Raw genomic sequence first — 14,742 nt, 5'->3', positions numbered from 1 at the left:
CGCCGGGAGGAGTCGTCTCGCGGGAAACTACCGTGACGTGGGGACTACGGGCACGACAAGGAGTCCAAGATTCTCAGAATATCAAAATTGCCAAGCCATTGTGTCTATGTAAAAAATGTCAAATTTGATCCATCAAATGCTAAGTTTGCCAAAATGCATAAGTTAAATGCAAAACTGTTGGAGAGTAATTTTTAAAGTTTTTGATAAATTTCAAGAATGCAAAATCTAATTGCATAACTTTTGGAGATGCTCTAAAACGGTTATAGAGAGAGATGAACTGCCTCATCACAATATAAGATGATTTCGAACTCTTTGTAGGCAAGCAATGATGAAGTGATTTGAATAATTTGATCTCTCTGAATGTCGTGTAGTTAAATGAAAGCAATTAATTAAGCAAATATAGTTTTGAAATATTGACGGCGCCATTCGTTAGCGTCAGACAGACAAAACCCGTCTCAGGGCTCGCTGGAGCCCTGCCAACGGCGGTTGGCGGCAATGGCCGCGCTGCGGTTACCAAGAGCTCCGGCCATGGCCGCCCTGGCCGGCGCGGGCGTTCCGTACCGTATCCCATGCCAGCAGCATCTCCTGCCCCCGCCGGTTCGGGCCCTCCCCAACAGGGCCCACCTCAACGCTCTGCTCACCTCCTACGGCCGCCGCGGCCGCATCCAGGACGCGCAGCAGCTGTTCGACCGGATGCCCCACCGCGACGTCATCTCCTGGACGGCGCTCCTCACCGCCTACGCCGACGTCGGCAACCTCGCCTCCGCGCGCTTCGTCTTCGACGACATGCCCCTCCGCAACGCCGCCTCCTGGAACGCGCTGGTCTCCCTCTACCTCCGCGCGGGGCGGCCCGCGGCTGCGCACGCGCTCTTCTGCAAGGCGCCCGCCAAGAACGCCGTGTCCTACGGCGCCATCATAACGGGCCTCGCCAGGGCGGGCATGCTGCGGGAGGCACAGGCGGTGTATTGGGAGATGCCGCCGCGGTGGAGGGACCCCGTGGGGTCCAACGCGATGATTTGGGGGTACCTCAGGGGCGGGGAGCTTGGCATGGCGCTGAGGGTGTTCGACGGAATGGCGGCGAGGGACGTTATTTCTTGGAGTGCTATGGTTGATGGGCTATGCAAGTATGGGACTGTGTCCGAGGCCAGGAGGCTGTTTGAGGCAATGCCGGAGAGGAATGTGGTGTCCTGGACCTCGATGATCCGAGGATATGTGAAACACGGGATGTACAGAGATGGTCTCTTGCTGTTCCTGGACATGAGAAGGGAAGGTGTTCAGGTTAATATGATTACACTCTCGGTTGTGCTAGATGGTTGTGCTCAGGCCAGTCTTGTCGACGAAGGGAGCCAGGTTCACTGCTTGATGATAAGAATGGGGTTTGCAGAGGATATATTTTTGGGTGATTCGCTGATAATAATGTATTCTCGATTTGGCTCGATGGCTGATGCTAGAAGCCTTTTTTCTTTCATGAATCAGAAAGACATTGTATCGTGGAACTCATTGATCACTGGTTATGTTCAGAATGACATGATTGAAGATGCTCATGTGCTGTTCAAGTTGATGCCAGAGAAGGATGCTATTTCTTGGACATCAATGGTGGTTGGGTTTGCTAATAGGGGTTGGATGAGAGAGTCTGTTGAACTCTTTGAGCAAATGCCTGTAAAAGATGAGATTGCCTGGGCTGCAGTTATGTCTAGTCTTGTTGCAAATGGAAACTATGTGAGTGCGGTGCGTTGGTTTTGTCAGATGTCACAAGAAGGATGCAGACCTAATACTGTTGCTTTTAGTTGTTTGCTGAGTGCTTTGGCTAGCCTGGCTATGCTGAACCAGGGATTGCAAGCTCATGCTTATGCAGTCAACATGGGATGGATATTTGACTCAGCTGTTCATGCTTCTTTGGTGACAATGTATGCGAAATGTGGTAGGTTGGCTGAGGCTCATCGTGTTTTCTCATGCATTAGCCATCCAAGCCTTATTGCCACTAATTCTATGATTACAGCATTTGCACAACATGGCTTGGCTGAAGATGCGTTCAAACTTTTTAACAGAATGCAATATGATGGCCAAAGGCCTAACCATGTGACATTCTTGGGAATACTGACTGCATGTGCTCGAGCTGGTTTGGTTCAACATGGTTATAACTACTTTGAATCCATGAGATCAGTCTATGGTATTCAACCAAACCCTGACCACTACACATGCATGGTTGATCTTTTAGGTCGTGCAGGCTTCCTTAATGAAGCACTGGAAATGACTAATTCGATGCCCCAGAAAGATTATCCTGATGCATGGAAAGCTTTACTTAGCTCTAGTAGCCTCCACTCTAATCTTGATTTAGCAAAATTAGCAGCGCAGAGGCTTCTTGAGATAGATCCGTACGACGCAACAGCTTACACTGTCCTGTCAAACATGTTCTCCTCAGCAGGGATGAAGGAAGATGAAGAGATGGTAAAGGTTGCACAGTTGTCCAACATGGCTAGTAAGAGTCCTGGGTATAGCCTCATCATACAGGATAAGACTACAGAAAATAACTAACACAGAATGAGCACCTCCATTTACAGATAACTGGCATGTCATAAGACAGGGATATTGGATTCACAAAAAAACAATTCTAGTGCCAAGATTAGATGTCAATTTGTTGATGTATGTTAGTGCAGAATCAGTTTTAATACTTAAGAACTGAGAATGAGGAATATCTGGTAAGATGATTAGTGATTTGAAGAATACAGAGCCAGGTGGTCTGGATCAAATTTTGGTTAGTCTTTCCTCTTATATCACTGTTTTCAGGATGGAATTTTCAGTACTGCAACTGATGTTGTATTTGATTAATGGGAATGTTTTTTTTTTATCCCTGTAAAGGTAGTTTTGGCAGATGTAAACCTTATCCCCATAGTAGAGTATGGTGCCATATAATCCTGATGTCAATTGCAACATTGTTTTCACTGTTTTCAGGATAGAATTTTCAGTAATGCAACTGATTAATGGCAGATCATTACAATCCTGATGTTAATTGCACCTTTTTCAGAGACTGGAGAGTTGATGATACTTCTGCAAATATTTCATCTGCTACTATGACTTGTTGAACAACAAGAAAATCGTTGACTGCTGCGTGCTTTCAGGAATATTTCGTGCATGATCCATTCTCCTCATCAATGATAGAGAAGAGTCACTGAGTGAGGTAATCTTTATGCGCATTCATTCATTTTGATGAGACAACCATACCAAGGTGAATTGGGTGACCACTAGGCTTTTCTTTTAGCAATAGAAGCTTCCAAGTAATTCATGGAGGTCTGGATGTTCTCCTCAAGAAAAATAGGTATTCTGTGCCTTTGTTATAGATGTGGCAGGTGGAGTAGGACTATGGTAAACAAGGTTTTTCTTTTTTTTTTTTGGTTGAGCAAATTGCAGATTAGTGGGGAAAAGAGCCTAATTATGGAAACACAACATCAGCTTGCTCTTTGAATAAATGGTCATGTTTCATGAGCTTTCTTATTCTAGTCCTCTTCTATTTTTTTTCTTAGCATTTTTCCAGTGATCTACAGTCTACTTGTGCCAGTCATGTCAAGATCATGACAGATTTTATATGCATGGTGGTAGGTGAGATGCTTAACCATACACATCAACACAAGAATCATGACCAATCCAATACTGTAACCAATTCGCTTCAACCCCAGTCGCTCAATTTACTTTGTACTTATACCAGGAAGCTTGACACATCCCATAAATAGGCCGACATTTGCAACTCAACTTTAGCTGCCATCTGTTTCTGAACCATGGATCCATTTGTTCTCTCCATCCTCATATGCTCATGGATCTTTGTTGTAGTGTACTGGAGAAGGCTGAATAGCATGAGGCTAAGGCTTCCACCTGGACCTCCAACATGGCCAATCTTTGGCAATCTTCTCCAGTTGAGCCCGCTTCCCCACAAAGACTTTGCCCGATTTTGCACCAAATATGGCCCTCTTGTCTATCTTCGCCTAGGAACCATCGATGCCATCACCACTGATGATCCTGAAGTCATCCGTGAAATACTCATCCGGCAAGATGAGGTCTTTGCTTCACGGCCTCGGACACTGGCTGCTGTCCATCTTGCCTATGGGTGTGGCGATGTGGCTCTAGCTCCGCTGGGGCCTAACTGGAAAAGGATGAGGAGAGTTTGTATGGAGCACTTGCTGACGACCAAGCGGCTCGAGTCTTTTGCTGCTCACCGAGCTCAAGAGGCTGAGCACCTCTGTCAGTTTGTATGGGCTAAATCTCACTCTGGGAAGCCCGTGAACCTCAGAGAGGTTCTTGGTGCCTTCTCTATGAACAACGTCACGAGGATGCTGCTAGGGAAGCAGTACTTTGGGATCCAGTCCGCAGGCCCTGGCGAAGCGATGGAGTTCATGCACATCACCCATGAGCTGTTCTTCCTGCTCGGCCTGATCTATCTTGGGGACTACCTGCCAGCTTGGAGGTGGGTCGACCCGTATGGGTGCGAGAAGAAGATGAGGGACGTCGAGAAGAAGGTGGACGACTTCCACCAGAAGATAATTGATGAACACAGGAGAGCCAGGGAGGCCAAGAAGACTCGGCGTTCCTCCCTTGATGACGACGACGGCAAAGAAGACATGGACTTCGTCGATGTGCTGCTATCTTTGCCTGGTGAGAACGGCAAGGAGCACATGGACGACATGGAGATCAAAGCGTTGATGCAGGTAATTCATTTTTGTTGAAGCTAGTTAATTATGAGTAATGTTTTTTTTCTTCTCCTTTTAATCAATTGAAAACTGAAGCCTTCACATGCATGTATGCGTGTTCATCATCACAAAACTAACGCAGGACATGATTGCTGCTGCTACGGACACTTCATCGGTGACCAACGAGTGGGTGATGGCAGAGGTGATCAAGAACCCACGCGTGCTCCGGCGTGTCCAGGAGGAGCTTGACGCGGTGATCGGGCGCGACCGGATGGTGGCGGAGTCGGACCTCACCCACCTCCCCTACCTCCGGTGCGTGGTCCGGGAGTCGTTCCGGATGCACCCGGCGGGGCCGTTCCTGATCCCGCACGAGTCCCTGAAGCCGACGACGATCATGGGGTACCACGTCCCGGCGCGCACGCGGGTGTTCATCAACACGCACGCGCTCGGCCGGAACCCTCGCGTGTGGGACGACGTCGACGCGTTCCGGCCGGAGCGGCACCTGCCGGCGGAGGAGGGGGCGCGGGTGGAGATCAGCCACCTGCCGGACTTCAAGATCCTGCCGTTCAGCGCCGGGAAGCGCAAGTGCCCCGGCGCGCCGCTGGGCGTGGCGCTGGTGCTCATGGCGCTCGCCAGGCTCTTCCACTGCTTCGACTGGTCCCCGCCCGACGGCCTCCGCCCCGAGGACGTCGACACCCAGGAGGTGTACGGGATGACCATGCCCAAGGCCACGCCGCTCGTCGCCGTCGCCACGCCACGCCTGCCGCCGCACTTGTACGGCGGCGGCTCGGCTTCTTAATTATTAGTTTGACGCACGCTGCCCTGCCAGTCCCAGTCGTGGCGGCAAGCAAACTAAATCCATGGTGATCGGTGCATCTTTGGTCGTCGCGCGCCATGGTTAAGGCTAACTGGCGTGTGACAGAGAAAGAAGCAGCGAGACGATCCTGTAGCTATTACTACACGCATGATGTTCCATATCAAACGATGAATGAAATTAATGAACTTCTCTGGTTTGAATTATTCCATTTCAGATATATTTAGATGTTCAATTTACATTATTTAGTGAAAAGCCATGTAGCACATAACACTAATGATCCAATGAGCTAGCTGGCGACGAAGCAAGCATGGAACTGTTGCAATGGCTGACGTGGCGTTCATGCACGGCATGGCCAAAAAAAAACCCCCTATCCATCTGCCATTTTTGGCGTACGTACCAATGCATCACCCAGCCCAAAGCAGCCATTACGAGCAACATCATCACCAGCAAGAAGCTGAACCGCTTCGCCGACCCAGAGACCCCTATAAAACTCCATGATCGCAGGCAGCTCACGTACAGCAGCAAGAACAAGAGCAGCAGCAAAGTTAGGGAGAGAGATTGATGATGATGAAGAAGGGCGGCGCCGGAATAATGGTGGCGGTGGCGGTGGCGTTGGTCGTCCTGGTAGCGGCGGCGTCGTCGTCGGTGGCGAGGGCGGACGTGAGCTGCGCGGACGTGGACGCGAACCTGCGGGCCTGCGTCGGGTACGTGACGGGCAAGGAGGCGGCCCCGGGCGGCGAGTGCTGCGCCGGCGTGAGGCGGATCAGGGGCATGCCGTCCGGCACGGCGGAGCGGCGGCAGGCGTGCGAGTGCGTCAAGCAGGCGGCGGCGGGGTACCAGCCGCTCAACGCCGACGCCATCCGCGACCTCCCCAAGCAGTGCGGCGCGCCGCTGCCGTTCCCGCTCACCCTCAACTTCGACTGCACCACGTGCGTATATATATATATATATATATATATATATATATATATATATATATATATATATATATATATATATATATATATATATATATATATACACGAAATTAACCTCATTACTCCTAGCAGCGTGCTAGCATATATACCACCATAGGTCTTGTTTACTTCCCAAAAAATTTTGCAAAATTTTTCAGATTTCCCATCACATCGAATCTTTAGACGCATGCATAGAGTATTAAATATAGACAAAAATAAAAACTAATTATATAGTTTCGTCGGAATTGATGAGATGAATCTTTTGAGCCTAGTTAGTCCATGATTAGATAATATTTGTCACAAACAAACGAAAGTGCTACAGTACCTGTTTTGCAAAAATTTTTGGAACTAAACAAGGCCATAGTATATATGATACTATGTTATACTGGTTTTTTTTTTTTGATGAAACTATGTTATACTGATTAATGCTATCTTACTTTTGGTTTCTGACTTTTCCTGACGCAGAATTCCATGAATTACCACATGAATGCAGAGGAGTCATCCTGAAAATGGAGAAAAATAAAGAGAGGGGAAGTACAAATAAGACATGTTCATTCGAAATGAACTAGCTACTCTTGTAAACGCCTCTAGTGTAATAAAGAGAGGGAAGTACAAATAAGACATGTGCAAGCAGCTTTTTATCCAAGTGAACTGTGCGTTGCTCTTGTAAACGTCTCTAGCTATTTCTAATAAGGGTCTAGGTGTGCGAGCCTTAATTAGCAGCCTGGGAATGGAAACATGCATGGCTGTTAAGGTGCGAGCTGATCTTTTTTTATATATCTAATAATATAATGTATCAAAAGAAGAAAAAGAACACATAAACACCTGAGGAGATCCGAGAAGAAGATCGAGAAGAAGAAAAAGGAACGCCCTAAAGCCCCGGAAGCCATCCGGCACAATCTAACTACTTGATCGAGGATTGATACTTCGATATATTTAAAAAATGATGAAAAGTCTCACATATAATAAACTTTGGTTAAACTTAAAGTTCAACTTAAGATAACTCTCTAAAAGTTACTTTATATTTAGGGACATAGGGAGTAGATATTACATTCTTCATTCCTAAATATAATGAAAAAGTCGCACTCGTACCATTTTGAAGTTTGTCTCAAAGAAATTTATTTGTCTGCAGTAACCAATTTTTTAGTATTCATTTATTTGTCTCCCCCCTTAAGGCTCTATTTCCAGCCCATGCTGCTCTCTCTCCGTTTTAAATTATTAATTATTACTCAATATTAGTTATTCTTTAGGTCCTAGAAGATAATTAAATGCTAGACATGTTTGTGACTATGAAGTGTGAGCCACATGGATAACTTAGTCTTCATTAAGTTAGATTTCTTTACCAAACTATATTATCAAAGATACATAAAACTTCTCTCTCCTTATTACTTCCCTGTTCAGAAATGGTAATCGTATTTGACTAGAGAAAAAGTCATACAAAGTAGATTTGACCCTTAATTTCTCTTGTACATGTAGTTAACTGCTAAAAGAATCAATATCTTCTCAAAGGCTCTTTGAACGCAAAATCTATTGTGTAAGTTTTGTGCTTTAAACTTGCATGTAGTTTAGCTAATTCTTAGTTAATTAAAATCTATAAAGTTTGACATGTTCTCTGATGAATATGATTATCATTATTTTTTGGATGGAAGGAAGGAGTAGTTTTACTACCATGCTATGCTAGCAAAACTCCTATTGTGGCAGACCATTGATACATATTACCTACAGGGATTCACCTAGTTCCTTATATGGACAGTTAATTGTGGTATCCAAACACCATGCCTAAACAAAAAGGTGACTACTGTCATTTCACAAAATAATGATATGTTAAAAAAAAGGGAAAATAATGATAATTGTCTCCCTCCCCAAGTCCCCCATAGAGTTACACGTATACTTTGTTTTTGGGACAGAGCAAGCAATGATAACCGTGTGCTCTATAATGTGATGAAACCTGTAGTTTGAGTACCACATGAACCCTACTACTCTACATCCAAAAATATCGATTTTGTGTGGAGATATGACATGATCCACAAATATTATATCGAATGACTTTAATTTGTGTTTCGTCAATGGGTGTGTACGGTTTTGGCCGTTGTACCACCTGAGGCCTTGTTTGTTTCATCCGGAAACCAAGGGGATTGGAGGGGCTTTAATTAATCCTCTACAAGTCAAAATCATTCTCAATCTCCTCTAATCCTCTCCAAACCCCTTATGTGTTGGACGCCCGGAGTTGTGGACAACTTATGTTGCTTTTAGATCTCTAATTGTTGGTCTGTATCTGTATATGAGTATGTGGCTCCGTGTGATTTATGAATCTCTGTGAACTTTTAGTAATTTTTGAACCTTGCTACTACATTTATGCATGGGTGAATATGTAAACCTTGCAAAATTTATGTAATTAATGTAGTAGTAAGATGTTGCAGTAGTTGTAGTATCATTTTATTGATGTTGCAGTACATATATTTTTGATGTTGCAATAGATTTTTTTTGTTGTTGCATCTTATTCGATGTTGCAGTCGATGTTTTCAATGTCGCAATAGATATTTTTGAAAAGAGGCAAAGTCTCTGCTTTTAAGAAAGCAGTGCATACAAAGTTGGGGAACCATCAGTTCCACCGACACAAAACATCCACTACTAGGAGCACTAGTTTCTTAGATGCAAACAAAAGAAAAAACACCAAAAGCTAATCCAGCCACTAGATTTCATAAACATCAGTAGAGCTGAACACCATGGGTTTGAAGTTTCCAATCCATATCAGAATATTGTATTTCACTTGCTTGACACGATCCCGATCGGCTTCCTTAAGAAGAATACTCCATTTCTGCATAAACATTACATCAGAGTATATGATGTTAGAAGAAGACTTTGGAAACTCATGCTAGATAGCCATCTTGTTTCTGTTGGTCCAGATGGCCCAAGAGAAACCTACAAAAACAAACAGAATCAACCTAGTAGACAAAGGCCCCTTGCCTTGAAGCCAAGATTCAGAGAAATCCTTAAGAGAAGTCGGAAAATTGTCCCACTTAAAGATTTCATGGAGAAAACCCTAGATCATCCTAGCGACACAACAACAAAAAAAGATATGGTTTGTAGATTCACCACCATTCCCCAGACAGCAAGATTCACCACCTCTCCAACCCATCTTAACTAAGCTAACAACACAATGTAATTTGTTATTGAACATTTGCCATAGAAAAAAATTAATTTTCAAAAGAATCCTACACTTCCGGATGTATCCAGCCACCCTACTGGACGTACGTCCATCAGTTAAAAACTTATATAGGGATTTAGTAGAGAAGCTACCTTTTCTTTCCAGGGCCCATGTAACCACATATGAATTATCCTCATCTAATGTAATCCCATTAAGCTCTCCCTTGAGCATAGACCATCTCTCAAAAATCTTGCATAGATGAAGCTCTTTTAAAATCCACCCACCAATCTTCTTCTACCCAGCAATCTGACACAGTTACCTCACGATCTTTAGTTAGATTGAATAGATCCTCAAAAGCTACTTTTAAAGGGACATTCAGCAACTAGCAATCCTCCCCAAACCTACAGTTTAGTCCATTTCTTACCCTAAAGAGTGCCCCCCACTTGAAAAGATGTTTAACTTTGTGAAGGCCCTACCAAAACTAAGAGCTCCCCTTCCTTGGGGTAGAAAAAAAATTACATCCATTTAGGTATTTGGTTTTGATGAGTTTGAACCATAACTCGTTAGGCTCCTGAAAGATTTTCTAGATCCATTTCACCAGTAAACAATCATTCATTATTCTAGTATTAATTATCCTAGATAAAACCCTATGTAGATCCTCAAATATTGCACAAATTTCCTTCTTGAGAGATTCCTAGAAAGTCCTAAAGAATGAAACTCCAAAACCATTTGGTCCAGGAGCAGAATTTAATCTTCATCTCCATGATGACAACTTAAATTTCCTTCATTTTCAGTTTTCTCACCAAGTAATTGTTATCAGCCTCGGAAAAAAAATGATGTGGCCAAAATTGGAGTCTAGAATCATTTGACAAGGCTGACTATCTTCTCCTACCATTAGCAAATTGATGAAAGAAATGAGTATTAGCATCCCCTTCTAGGATCCATTTCTGGCCTGACCTTTGTTTCCAATAATTTTTTTCTAGCCTAATAAAACTCTCCAATTCATCTTCTAATCCTATTCTTTCATTCCATTCCTACATAGAAAGAAGTCTATTTTTTCAGCAATGATGTCTAACTCGTGTATCCTCTTGATAATACAATCCTTATTAGCCCTTTGAACACCTTTCCATTTTAGGTTCCATCGTCTAAGAAATTGTCTAAGTTTAAGCATGCACCCATGCCAAACATCCAAGGAATAATATGATGTCAAATAAGCATGCCTAATCCACTTCCATCTATCTTGAACCATATCACACAGTAGATATTTTTTCAATGTTGCCGTTTATATTTTTTATTTGTTGCATTAGATGTTTTTTGATGTTACAATAGCTTTTTTGTTTGCTGCAGTAGTTTCTTTGATGTTGTAGTGGATGTTTTTTAATGTTGCAATGGATATTTTTTTAGCGCTCGGATCGAATCAGCAAAGGGGTCTGAGCTAGGGTGTGTGAAGGTGTTGGGTGCCGGTGAGGTGCGAGGCGGGTGGATCTATGTACGTGGGGCCGGGACAGGTGGATTTGTGTGTGGGGGGGCAGGAGCGGGCGGATCTCTGTGTGTGGGAGCGAGACAAGCAGATCTGTGCGCATGGGGGCGAGAGTAGGGTGGATCTGTGCGTGGGGGGCGGGGCGAGGCGGGCGGATCTATGCGTGTGGGGGCAGAGCGGGTCCCTTGCATGGGAAGCAGAGGAAGAGCGGTCTCGACTTCTACTTCCTCCTTCATGCGGGGCGAACAGAAGCGTGATTTCTGTGCATAATGTATGAAGGCTCAGCGTCTGGATGCTATTATCCGTATCGAACGTCTGAGCGTTAATAGTTCTGAAATATTACACGTATTTTCTATCAACCTAGTTAAAGTTGAGAAAGAACACACGGGAGAAAGGACAGAACTAAGTTTTTATTAGTACATATTCAGCAAAAAAAGATAATGGGCCAAGCCCATTATACCCCAGCAGCTCACAGGCCGACTTACAGGCCCATCGAGCTAGTGTAGCCCATATTCTATGCCCGGCTATTGCCCATCAACCACCCGGTATGCTCCTACACATAAGCCATAATTGATTGACGCTACCGGTTCATTCATCAGCTCCATTGCTAGTGCCTTTCACTTAAGTACAAAATCTAGTCTAGCAGTGTCGTGGCTAGAATCTATTGTTGCCTTCAAACACAAGGCAAACGCATATGCGTGCGTGAAGCTCGAGTATGGCAGGGCCATGCGAGCCAAAGCCAAATAGCCAACAATGTCATCATGTGCAGTGACGCTGGCACCCAAACACCTTTTCAAAAAGGTAGCTCGACGACAGTGTTACGAGCCCAGCAGTAATTAAGTTAAGGACTTGTTTAGTTCTGTGGATGAAAAGTTTTTGATATTAACCTTTAGTTTGTATTTAATAATTATTGTTTAATCATATACTAATTAGATTTAAAAGATTTATCTTCTAAATTATAGATAAACTATATAATTAGTTTTTTTTATCTATATTTAATATTTTATATATATCATAAGATTTTATGTGATGGAGATTCTTAAAAAAAGTTTTAGATTTTGAATGTAACTAAAGGCTTTAACTGAACTGAACTCCTCTAATATGGCATTCTGTTCGTCGCACGGACAGCATCACCACCACAATCTGCCGTGATCTCTTGCTTATCAGTCGAATCTATTAGTCATTTCTCTCACAATAAATCAGTCAATAATATTATCAACCAAACAAACAAGGCTTTACGAGACTTAGTTAGAGACATATATGCTCACACCCTACCGCACAAATACGAACACACATTCACTTTTACTATGAGCACCTTCAAAGAACCGAGTTGGACCGATAAATCTTAACGCCTCGCTGTTGACAAGCATGTCGCATACCATTGAAAGAATAACGTCATTAAATCTTAAAAAATGCAAGCACCTATGTCAAGTCACCGAGCTGGATCGACAAACCTTGACGAAAGTCACCATGTTGTCAACATATATGTCGCCTATCACCGAAAGAATAGCGTCGTTAAATTTCTAAAAAAATGCAAGCATCTATGTCAAGTTAGGAATTTAAACTCGGATAGATAAGTTTCATCATAGGAAACTCAACCAGCTGAGCACTCACGTACTCCCTCCATCCCAAATTATAAGTCATTCTAAGAATCTTGGAAAGTCAAACAATCTCAAGTTTGACTAAACATATGTGATAAGATAATAACATTTATGATATCAAATAAATATCATCAGATTCTTTATTAACTATATTTTTATAGTATACCTATTTGATGTCATAAATCTTTTTAATTCTCTCTATAATTTTGGTCAAACTTGAGATGCTTTGACTCTCCAAGATTCTTGGAATGTCTTATAATTTGGAATGGAGGGAGTATTAAAATAGGTTAAGATACTTCAATTCATTATAGTATATGAATTAAAATTAATACGAACAAATTCAAACAAGACCCAACTTTTTTTAACGTTTTCTCCGCCAAAAAACACTGCCAAGTCTCGGCCCGACTTCACTCGGCAGTGGAGCCCGGGCTCGAACGGAGCCGGAGAGAAGCTCAAGGTGTCGGACGTTCCGCGACTGTACGGTTGCAAGTTTGCAACGTGCAAAAATGATTGATTGTTCGTATTCCACCTTCCATAAAAGATGTAACTATAAATGTTTAATGGAGTGAAATGATTTGAGATTTGATGAAAATTTATATAAAATATTTAATTTAATGTTTATGATACAAGATAATTATAGACTATATTTTTATAATAAATTTAGTTAGAGATATAAATGTTAACATTTTTTGCTCCAATTTTAATCGAAGTCAAGCTAATTTGATTTGTATAAATTTATAAAAAAATGAAGGGAAGACGATATTAACGAACAAAGCTTGTTCACTTGTTAAAAGTCATGGCGAAAAATACTGTTCACTGATTTGTTGTGAGAGAGAACACTGTTGAGTGACTGACAGATTCAGCAGATAAGCTGAAGCAAACAAAAAAAAATCTTTTTCACCACTGGTTAGTCCGAGAATATGTTTGGGATTTGAGGGTGAAATCAGCCTTCAATTCCTTTTCCAAAGCCTGTTTGCGCCACATCGAACTTTTGGTAGTGCCTAAGCTGGGGCGGCAAAAACTAAAACTAAGGTCAATTTTAAGAGAAGTTTTATAAAGTTTTATGTGCATTAAATATATTGACATGACATTATATTTATAAATAGAGATATGATACAAGTTTGATGAGAGTAGAGAAAGATTCAAAAAAATTAAACTCTTAAGTACTCCCTCCATATCAGAAGAAATAAAAAACGCTCACTTGCTTAAAAAAAGGATGTCCGCTGGTTTAGCTGGCTTTTGGACGCCGTTGGGCCTTGTTTAGTTCCAAAAAATTTTGCAAAATTTTTCAGATTTTTTGTCACATCAAATCTTTAGACATATGCATTGAGTATTAAATATAGATGAAAATAAAAACTAATTGCATAGTTTGGGCGAAATTGACGAGACGAATCTTTTAAGCTTAGTTAGTATATGATTGGACAATATTTGTCAAATACAAATAAAAATGCTTCTAAAATTTTTTGAACTAAAGAAGACCTTACTGCCACATGCACATGTGAGCCGCGGCAAGCACGATGCGTCGTCTCCGTTGCTTCAAGTAGCTGCCGTGGGATACGACTATAGGAGTTGCAGCACAACACCACTGCACCAGTTGGACTATGTTTGTTTTATGCATACAATACACCCGCAGTCTTATTTAATAGGGGTAAACAGAAAAAACTAATTTCTAATTAATGATATCTTGGTAACCACACGTATATCTTAAACGTCTTTTATTTCTGATATGGAGGGGTTACTATTTTTCCAAAACACTAAAAGTATTGGAAACAACTTCGTCTACCCTTTTTAAATTGTCGCCATTAATATACGTGCCACCAATTTGACTCCATTTATAGAAAATACGTGCAACATTGTATCTCTAAATAAATATGTTAAAAAACTAGATTTAAAGATCTTTCTAATAATACTAATTATATATTATAAATATTAATATTTTTTAATATATAATCGCCAGCAATTGTTTTTTAAAGCCGAGTAGGACCTGGAATTAACACGGAGGCTGGCCTAATGTTATCACAACCGCCTAACTAGGGCCTTGTTTAGTTCCTAGGAAATTTT

General features: G+C 42.3%; 2 protein-coding genes across 4 annotated transcripts; both read left to right on the top strand.

The window, feature by feature from the left end:
- Window positions 27–5,702, top strand: LOC8074081 (cytochrome P450 703A2). Of its 3 annotated transcripts, XM_002444959.2 has the most exons (4): window positions 2,538–2,755; window positions 3,026–3,178; window positions 3,826–4,697; window positions 4,822–5,702. In XM_002444959.2, exons 3-4 carry the CDS (start codon window positions 3,849–3,851, stop codon window positions 5,476–5,478), a joined length of 1,506 nt encoding a protein of 501 aa, XP_002445004.2. In that variant the 5' UTR covers window positions 2,538–2,755; window positions 3,026–3,178; window positions 3,826–3,848; the 3' UTR covers window positions 5,479–5,702. The 3 variants fall into 3 exon arrangements, 2 of the variants coding, with proteins under 2 accessions (XP_002445004.2, XP_021319871.1); XM_021464196.1 differs by having other exon boundaries at window positions 3,026–4,697; XR_002454577.1 differs by lacking the exons at window positions 3,826–4,697; window positions 4,822–5,702 and having other exon boundaries at window positions 27–2,755; window positions 3,026–3,763.
- Window positions 6,011–7,205, top strand: LOC8074080 (non-specific lipid-transfer protein A). The gene is made up of 2 exons (XM_002444958.2): window positions 6,011–6,425; window positions 6,918–7,205. Exons 1-2 carry the CDS (start codon window positions 6,058–6,060, stop codon window positions 6,925–6,927), a joined length of 378 nt encoding a protein of 125 aa, XP_002445003.1. The 5' UTR covers window positions 6,011–6,057; the 3' UTR covers window positions 6,928–7,205.

Source organism: Sorghum bicolor, chromosome 7 (assembly GCF_000003195.3).
Source record: "Sorghum bicolor cultivar BTx623 chromosome 7, Sorghum_bicolor_NCBIv3, whole genome shotgun sequence".
In the NCBI taxonomy this organism is placed as follows: domain Eukaryota; kingdom Viridiplantae; phylum Streptophyta; class Magnoliopsida; order Poales; family Poaceae; genus Sorghum; species Sorghum bicolor.
This window is presented reverse-complemented; position numbering and strand designations above follow the sequence as displayed.